The sequence below is a fragment of the Priapulus caudatus genome, unplaced genomic scaffold (genome assembly GCF_000485595.1).
Source record: "Priapulus caudatus unplaced genomic scaffold, Priapulus_caudatus-5.0.1 Scaffold135, whole genome shotgun sequence".
NCBI classification, from domain to species: domain Eukaryota; kingdom Metazoa; phylum Priapulida; class Priapulimorpha; order Priapulimorphida; family Priapulidae; genus Priapulus; species Priapulus caudatus.
Window position 1 is genome coordinate 235,669 of NW_014577196.1, and position 9,979 is coordinate 245,647.

At 42.2% G+C, this 9,979-nt stretch overlaps 1 protein-coding gene across 1 annotated transcript in view; it reads left to right on the plus strand.

The window, feature by feature from the left end:
- Nucleotides 1-2,192, plus strand: part of LOC106805966 (AP-5 complex subunit mu-1-like) — a 21,198-nt gene extending 19,006 nt beyond the window's left edge. Inside the window, exons 13-14 of the mRNA XM_014807774.1 lie at nucleotides 1,016-1,112; nucleotides 1,253-2,192. Of these exons, the coding sequence (XP_014663260.1) occupies nucleotides 1,016-1,112; nucleotides 1,253-1,332 (177 nt within the window). The 3' untranslated portion in view covers nucleotides 1,333-2,192. The remainder of the gene's footprint in view (nucleotides 1-1,015; nucleotides 1,113-1,252) is intronic.
- The last annotated feature ends 7,787 nt before the right edge of the window (nucleotides 2,193-9,979 follow it).

The following is a 9,979-nucleotide window of genomic DNA, read 5'->3' on the forward strand; positions in this document are numbered from 1 at the left end:
CGCCCACTTTTTGGCAAAAATGTAAATGGCCATAATTAAGTCAGTTCAGGTTCAACGGATTTTGCCAATTTTTGGTATGTGAATGAATAAGGACTTGCCCCAAAACATATCACACGGGTTTTGATATTTTTTTTAAATTAGGTAGATTAGGTCATCCTACTTTTGAGTCATTCTAAACTGCGTGTTTGCTGCAATTTTGTTGGGGGTAGCGAGATGCGAGATTCGAGAAGATAACTTGTGGTTGCGTACTACCCACTCGTACCTTCGACCAAAATAACAGAAAAATGTCAATCTAACTGGTTAACAACTTTACAATCATACCTACGTGTAATATTGTGTTTTAGATTCTTCGTTACAGTAATTTGACTGGAATATTTTATTGTTTTTCTTTGCGCGATAATCGAAAACCAAAATGGAGATCATTTAGGCGTAGCGCCATCTCTCGCCCAGATTTCAGACTTTCAGATCCAAAATATTTATTTTCGCATCCAAAATTACGCATATATAATTATCAAGTGTATATAATGGGAGATATGGTATATAATGGTGAGCTATAGTGTCACTGACACTTTTATTATTTCTTGTTTGCAATATAATCTAATCCAGCATTTCAGGGGTTGAGTTTCAAAGGCAAGCACACATAATACTGGCATCTTGGTCACATTTACTTCGTAGAAGTTGGTTAAGCGATTTGGTGAAAAAAAATGCATGATGTCACATAATTAGGGTAGATATGACAAACAAAAATCATTAACAGCAGTTTGAGGTTAATGAGCATTATTTGTATTTAAGAGTGGTTTCAAGGAAACTTCAATTATTTGTGCAGTAACGAGTGAGAAATACGCAATTAGATTTTTGTCTAGGAGATGATTTGAAAGCATGACAGAGGAATAAGACAATCGAACTATTGATTACTTATTAATCTGAAGCCAAATTCACTTACGAGCTTGAGAAACATGGCTCGTGTACAGATATAAATCCTTTTTTTGTTTAATATTGTTTCTTTGGCGTATAGGTTGTGTTCAAGGTCAGTAATTACACACTATCAGAGTGCTGGGTAGATGTAAAATCCATCAGCATATCTCCTTCTGCCAAAGCCAAGGTGTTAACAGGTATGTGTGATAACAAATTTCATTAATCTTCATCATCCTACCTGTAAACTTTTATTATTAGCAATGATAAAATATATTCATATTTGTTTAATTGCTACTTACAACAGTTACATGCTTGACATTAATGTCTTTATTTGTAGCTCGTGATGTGTCAAGTATTGACTACAGGATCTGGAATTCTCATGGAAATGCACCGATTGCAGATTGTTCGCAGTCGTGATTCTAGAAACCATATTGTGTTTCATACGCATACATTGTGCAGAATACTTACCGGTATTTAGTGAAATATATAGGCTCTATGCATCACTTTTTTTTACAACAGTTGGGGGTATGATGGGTGATTATACACCAATACATGTCTGATCATCTCTAATGCGTTTTTGGAAACGTTATGGATATGTAATGTGACTGAAATTAAAGCACATAACACCATCCAACTACCCGACATTTATAATACATCTGTTTAATGTATTAATTACAGTTGTAAATTGTATACATCTTACACTGGGAGTTACATGGGACTTACATCTGTTACTCTGTTTATGTAAGAGAGACTCGGGATGCATGGTGTCCTAAGCTCCTAGAAAATGTTTTATGAACTATTTTGTGATAAAAACGGCAGAATTATATATAAATCAAGAGATTTTTTAAATTCTGTGTTTATTCCCTATGTCATGGTTTTTGAGTGATTATTTCTCCCTGAAAATTATTAGTATGGGAAAAATGTTGCCCACTTTGCAATTTTGACTGTGATGAAGTGCGTTACGAGAAAAAGGCAGTGCCTAGTGTAGATACAAATATATAACAGAGCAGAGTAGGTTATACCTCTGTATCGCTAGTCCTGTACTATGAACTGTGACATTCCCTTCCATATCATGCCATATCGTGTCAATTGTGCAGAGGATGTAATTAAACTACATTTTATTATCCCTGACAGCAATTGATAATGGATTTAAAATTGAAATTATTTTTCAATTTAAAACCTGCAAGTCTTGTGTAATGAAATTACGTTTCATTCTGTAATTAGGTTTGACTTTATATGCTCGTAGTGCTAAATCCAATAAATATCAGTTTAGATTGCTCACGTGTTCCATAAATTTATTAACCAACTATATACACGGACTTACTAGTTACTAATAACTTCACAGATTCCCACCACGATTTTAGCTCTCATTGTATTGACAAGAACTTGCACACATACAAAAGTGCTATACATAAATCTTAAAAGGTGCGCAAAAAAATTAAAAATGTTAATATAAAATTTTATATGCGTCTATAGATAAATAAAACATGCAGTAAATGAATGTAAATCAATTGGACGGCGTCATCGAAAGCGCTGGGAACTTGTCACGTATAGTGTACATAAATACACCATCAAATCCAAACGGGAGAGAACAAAAGTCAACGGGCAAATATCTGGTTGTCGTCCGTTATAGGACCTGTGTTTTACACCTATTGAAATTCAATACAACCCCAAGTGGCTTCACGCTTGATCGTGTTTGAATGAATGGTCGTAATGAAAAACCCAACTTTGTGGAAAAATAATTCGCAGGAAAGATTTTTTGATCGCATAGACAGACAGATCTAGTGAGGCAGATCCTTTTTATTGTAGCACCAACCACCTGTTTTCGTGGATTTATTATTCCTTACTGGTAGGTATACTGGTGGGTGAATAGTGTTTGTTCGTATTGTAAAGAGCTAAATTTAGGGTCTTATTGAGTCTTGCAATGACTTTGCAATTATTGTTAACGACGGGCATATATGTTCGACGTAAACCTTGATGATGTTTAATTTCGATTTCAACCTAAAACCTTAAATATTACATCACATAAAACTAACAAAAGAAGCTGTTGCGTTATCGCTGTTATCGCGTAGTTGCATTAGCAGCCGCGGAGGGGCGGCGGTAGTAGCATTGACGATAGTAGCAGCAGCACTGATGATGGCAGCAGCAGCGGCCAGGCAATTGATGGTAGGCAGCAGGCGGAAGCAATTGATGGGTAGCAGGCAGCGCAGAATTGATGGTAGCAGCAGCAGAACAGCGGCAGCAGCAGCAAGCATTTAGATAGGTAGCAGCAGCGGCAGCATTGATGGTAGGGCAGGCAGGCGAAGCACTTGATGGTAGGGGCAGGCAGCAGGCAGCGCACAGCGGCAGCATTGATGGTAGCAGCAGCGGAAGCATTGATGGTAGCAGCAGCGGAAGCATTGATGGTAGCACAGCAGCAGCGGCAGCAGCAGCAGCATTGATAGTAGCAGCAGCGGCAGCATTGGTGGCAGCAGCAGTAGCATGCAGCACTGATGGTGGCAGCAGCAGCGGCGGTGGCGTCATTGGCGGTAGCAAGCAACAGCGGCTATACGGTGGTGAGAACTACAGAATAGTACATACCAGCATTAGTAACACTATAACAACATCAAGATGGGAGCAGCGGCGGAACTACTCGTAATTCTGGGAGTGGGAGCTGGAAATTACATTGTCGAGGTCTGTATGAACCACAGAAGCGCCAATCAAGTATCAACAAATACGCGTGGCTCACAATTTTCGTTGATGAAATGAATGAAACGCATGAGTTACTTTGAAAATACTGACTACTGCTTCATACATAATATTAGGGTTTTTTGTCATTATTCTCCCCTGTTAACATCAAGCGCCGTTGCAGATGCAAATATGAGAGTATTCCACGCTAGAGAGCGCCACATGTCGTAGTTGTCACGAGCAACTGCAATGCATGTATTAGACATTTAATCTATAAACGGCCACATGCGTCATGTATATTGTACTGATTGGATGGATCCCCGCATTTTCTTTTCAGGCGGGAAACCGGCCCGTAACCATTTCGCCATCCGGATTTCAACCATTATCGTCCTGACAACGTGGCAAACAAGCCGCAGTCGTCTGCTAGGCCAAACCGTCGCGGCATCCTCGCGCACGATTGGCCAACGGCTCGGCCTGTTTCCCGCGTTTATGAAACATTAATTTTGACGATAAATTATTGTGATTTCTCATTCGTCGAAGTCGGGACGATAACGGTTCATTTTACAGGCAGTCATGCATAAATAACGCGGTGGTCCGTAGAGACACTGCGTGTTAACAAGATTTCTTGTTGACTCTTCTTCCCCCTATTCGAATTAAACACTGGCACACGCTACGTGCACACGCGGTTAAGTTGTCACAAGCGCGTTGATAAATGATGGTTTGACTTTGGTTTGACTTTTGTTAATTTTGCATGAGAACGCTTTGAGCGACCCCTAGGATGAATAATGTCACGTGACTCGTTCAATATATGTACAGCGAAATGGCGCGCACGGCGCTTGGAGGCGTCTTATTACGTTCGGAGCAACTAGAGAGCGGTGCTTGGTAATATATACGCCCATCAACCCGTCGCCGTTGAATATTGAGTGCGTAATGTAATTTAAAAAATTATGGATTTGGCATGGTTCTTCTGTATGCGGAGGAACCTCACAAACGGAGTCATTGAATCGTACGAAACGCACGCACCGTACACTCATGTATATACAGGCTCACAGGCAGTGCACGCACGCACAAACGCACGCACGCACGCAGGAACGCGCACACGCACGCGCGCGCGTGAAACGACGGACACGCACGCACGCACGCACGCACGCACGCACGCACGCATGCACATGGAATGACGGACACGCGCGCACGCACGCACACATGAAACGACGGACACGCACACGTAAATGAACGTAAACGCCCACATATACGTTACATACGCACACATGCACGCACGCACGTACGCACGTATGCATGCACATACACACACGCTTGCATGCGCGTGCGTGTCCGAATATACACTCTCACGCGCACGCATGATGCAACGATCGTTGCATGCTACTCACTCTTCGCTCTACAGCCGAACACCCCTGTTCTGTTTCGCCACGACGCAAATGAAATGACCGCAGCTTTCTAACATATTTATCTTTCGTATATGGACGGCTGGCACGTGACCAAAATCGATATTAGTTAAGATTGGAGATTTGCTTTCAATCATTTTAGCTAACAGCGCCAACTGCATAGTAGACCTGGACGGCCCCAAGCTCGTTCGGCAACCGCGGATAGGCGAATGTCGTCGCGGGACGAAACGACGGTGGTGGGAGTCTCTCCGGCTGACCAGTAAATGAATTATAATGGTCGGCGGTAAGTCACGGGCGAATTTCCTGAAGGTGCATACAATTATTAGCTTAAAGGTAATGAAGCGTTTAGGCTGCGCAGTATTGCACTGTTGGGGCTTACATGATCAATTTTCAGCTACATATGCTACATAAAAGCTTTAACGTTCGTAAATATCTTGCGAGTGAGAGCGGAATCTGCGGACGTCCTCTAACGCAATAACATGATTGTAATACTCCGCGTAAACATTGTGCTTTCGAAAAGGTTGCAGTTCATACAAATAGGAAGACTGCATGTAGCTATCTGTATCTGTATAGTCCATCCCTTTTTTATATCCATATGTATACGTGTATGCATGCATGTATGTATGAGTGCGTGCGTGTGTGCGTGCTTGCGTGCGTTCGTGCGTGCGTGCGTGCGTGCGTGTGTATGCATGTATGTGCATGTGTGTGTGCGTGCGTGCGTGCGTGCGTGTGTGTATATGTAGAATCTAAAACTAGCAATTTCTGAAGACTTAATTCGTTAGAACATGGTTATACATGTCAAAATATTCATGTTACATGGTATATTATAGTGTATGTGGTGCGCGTCTGTGTGCGCGCGCGCGCGTTTGCACATTTGGGTGAGTGCTTGTGTGTGCGTACGTGCATGTATGTGCACATGCATGTTCGTGTTCTTGTGAGTGAGTGTTGCGTGCGTGTGTTTCTTGTGTTCATAGTCTTTAAGTAAATGCATTGAATCTTTCTTCTCACCAGAAGTTGATTGAAAGCATTATTCGTTCGTACATTTCTAAAAATTGTTATTCTTAAACAATTTACCATTTAAAATAATCCGTTCGCCTATAGGCTTCTATGGTCCATAATAAATTAGTTGGCAACGTAACCGAGTAACGATTGCTGTACTGTGTTCCCTTGTCGAAAAAATAATTATTTATCAAAGAAGAAATGTCAGAAAGAACGCAAGATATTCGTGTGTGCGCGCGTGTGTGCGTGTGTGCACGCGCGCGTGCGCGTGTGGGCGCGCTAGTGTGGGCATCGTACGGTCGCAGATTCGGTCAGAAAGTATCTAATTTATACATGAAAGCGATCGCGCGCCTATATATGAAAAGAGGATCCTGTATTTCCCGCAGGGATACAGTTCACATTAGCGGAACGGACACCTCCGCCGCCACCGCGGACGTGCGAAGGCGCGCCAATTAAGTTTCTGTGCCATTCAATGAAGTCCACTTGCTTTCCTACCCGAGAAAATAAATCACATCATTCGGCTTTCCCGTCTCGCTGCACTCAGGTCGCGTTCTAGATTCTCGCAAAGCCCGAGTCGCACGCACGTATACGTACGTATACGAGGAAAATCTCGAATTAGCGCCACCGTTGCTGTCTGCTAGAGGCGATCCGGCGTCGATTAATTCCAGCCGTGTCGTGTGTGCGCGCGTGAGGAAAAATTATTGAATTGGTGAATTTGGGTTGCGGCTTGCACTCACCCGGCGGGCCGAGAAAACGGATGAATTTACGGACGTGACGTACGGACTTAACGGAATTTACAAATGTCCAGCGTACCGGGTAGCTCCGTGAACAACAAAGCATCGATATAACACGCAGAAATATATATATATACGTGAAGGCGAACACATACACGCGCACACGTACTTGTAAACAAGAGCAGAGCAGTGCGCGCGCATCGATTTTTATCTGTAGGTGGCAGTTTAGGGGGAGAATCGTGTGCAGGGATGTGGCCATCGCGACCATTAATTTTGCATTCTCGTAAGTGAGAAGAGCGCAGTTTGCATTCAAACTCGTACGGCTGAAATCAATGGGAATTATGGCTAACCTACACCGACCACACAATAGCAGCAGATCGCTGTTGTCTTGTCAGTTCGGTTCGCGATCGCGCGCTTCGCTGATGCCTTCACATATGCAACGTTCTTGTGTGCACAACGGACGTAACTCGGGAACTCATTTATCTAATTACTAAAACCCCGTTGTAAGTGATCGACCCGCGCTGCGCTATATGATTGAACATGAGCTGTGCGCTACGCCCGCTTGACAACAACACGTATCCGGCGATAGTCTGCACCTATAGCCTTATGGTACACATGCACCTGTGCGCGCCTGTAATACTTGTGCTGTTTGCCAACAATACGCTCATATCTACCTACAACGTTTACCTCTCTACCTATAGCATTTTAAGCTCTTTCTATAATATACACATGTCTGCATATAGCCTATAGCTGTCTTGTATAAGTCTGTAAAGGACTTCCTTTGTATTTGTAACGGGCTTCCTTGGCTGTTTGCCAACAATATGCTCATCTCTGCCAACGTTTACCTTTCTGCCTCTAGCTCTTCCTATAATATACACATGTTTGCATATAACCTATGCCTATCTTCGTATTTTCCCAAGTTGAAGGTTTTCATATAATCTACAAATGACGGCCTATAACGTATACCCATCTGTCTATAGTCTGTAGCAGCAGTCTCCCTGTTATATTATACATACATGACTATGATCCTTACCTGATTGATTAGTACGTTGTTGTAATAACTCTTGTGATGACTACAACCTATACATCACCTACACCTGTCATGCTCATTATCTGTCATCATTTGCCTAGTATACTTGTCTATAACTGGTCTATTTATTATCCGTGTACTCGCCTGCTTGCTGGTCTGTTTATTATCTGTATACCTACCTGCCTGTTGGTCTATTTATTATCTGTATACCTATCTGTTTGCTGGTCTATTTATTATCTGTATACCCACTGCCTGCTCATCTATTTATTATCTGTATACCCACCTGCTTACTAATCTATTTATTATCTGTATACCCACCTACCCCTGCTCATCTATTTATTATCTGTATACCCACCTGCTTACTAATCGATTTATTATCTATATTCCCACCTACCTGCTCGTCTGTTTATTATCTATATTCCCACCTACCTGCTCGTCTGTTTATTATCTGTATATCCACCTGCTTACTAATCTATTTATTATCTGTATACCCACCTACCTGCTCGTCTGTTTATTAGCTGTATACCTTACCTGTTCGCTGCTGGGATATTTATTATCTGTATACCCGGTAAACAGATAATAAATATAATCTATACCCATATTCTGCTGTGATATTTATTATCTGTATATCCAGCTGACTGCTGACACATTTATTAATTTGCATCCAAATGCCTCCTTGTATATGTATTATTATCAGATTGTTATCAGAAGTGTCATCAGTATAATATTATATAGTATATATATAGGATATCATGACACCACCCATGTTTTATTATTTATACTAATCCCACATGCACTGTCTACCTATGATTTTACAAACTTTTCATGTCTGGATAGGCCCCTACTTGTGACTGCGAGTGATATGCGCATATGAGATATTTGGGCATATCATTATCGACTAACGTGTCATTACATGTAATGTGCCTCATTAGTACAATGACCACTGCCGCACTATTTGTCGAATAATCCTCTGTAATGAGAATGTGTTGTTGTCTGTCGGTACACCCCCGGCGGCGATGCACGCACGCACGCACGCACGCACATCACACACACACACACACACACACACACCACACAACACACACACACACACACACACCACGACACACACACACACATATATTATATTACCTTCGCTAGTAATAACGCGGCATGTTTAATAAAGTGTAATGCGAGCGATGTAATGCAACCCCCACGGGCACAGGGGAGTGCATGCAACGCAGGTATAATCATCAACAACTCTAATGTCGGCTTTTAATTTCACTTAATGAACGCATTGTCATGGCGTCGAAAAACAGGGATGTGCTGTCCAGATAATGAGTATAGCTAGGTTATCCGCGCAGTGCGTCGATGTTCTACTGCCCACACACACACGCACGCACGCACGCACGGCCACACACGCACACACACACAACACACACACACACATCACACCTCACGATATATATATATATATATAATATATATAGAGTTATATATATATATATATAATTGTATATTACTTCATGATGACAAATGCGGCCTCGTTTATATATACCAAGCTCGATCAAGCCGGCGTATAATAATTATGTCGAAGACAGTTGGTTGATACAGCACGGGATACTATTCAATCCTCAATCCTCCATATCTAGAAGACCAACAGATGGAGAGACGAATTATCTCTGCGACTATACTCTTTTATAAGCTCTCGCCGCAATCCTCTCTAAAAAACGTAGGGCACTACATCACCTCATCGACGCAGCCGGCTGCGTCCTCTAACACGCCAGCGAGAAATTCGGAAGTCGTCCGAGTGATAGAGATCGAGATAAACGATCGATCACGTTCAAGGGACGCGGATCGGTTGAAATAAATAAAGAAAATCTCTGCCATCAGAAACGATACTACCGCGCTGCGAACCGCGCATGTTATTTGACACGCATATGGGGGTTTGCGTGAGTAAGAGGATATATATATATATAGTATAATATATTATATATATATATATATAGTAAGGTGCTGCCGTCCCGGGCTGAGTATTAAATGTAGATACATTACATACTAATTCCCCAGCGCTCTAGGCATACGATGACCCTAGGTAACGCTAAATGGTATACTAAGGCAATCGACATACGCAAACGCCTTCCCTTCCATCTGAATGATAAGCCAGTGCGGCACTCGATACGCGATATCGTTCAAAGCGCCGAGCCCAAATTAAGGTAATCGAACTTGCACATGGTTCCTTTTTGTGTGGA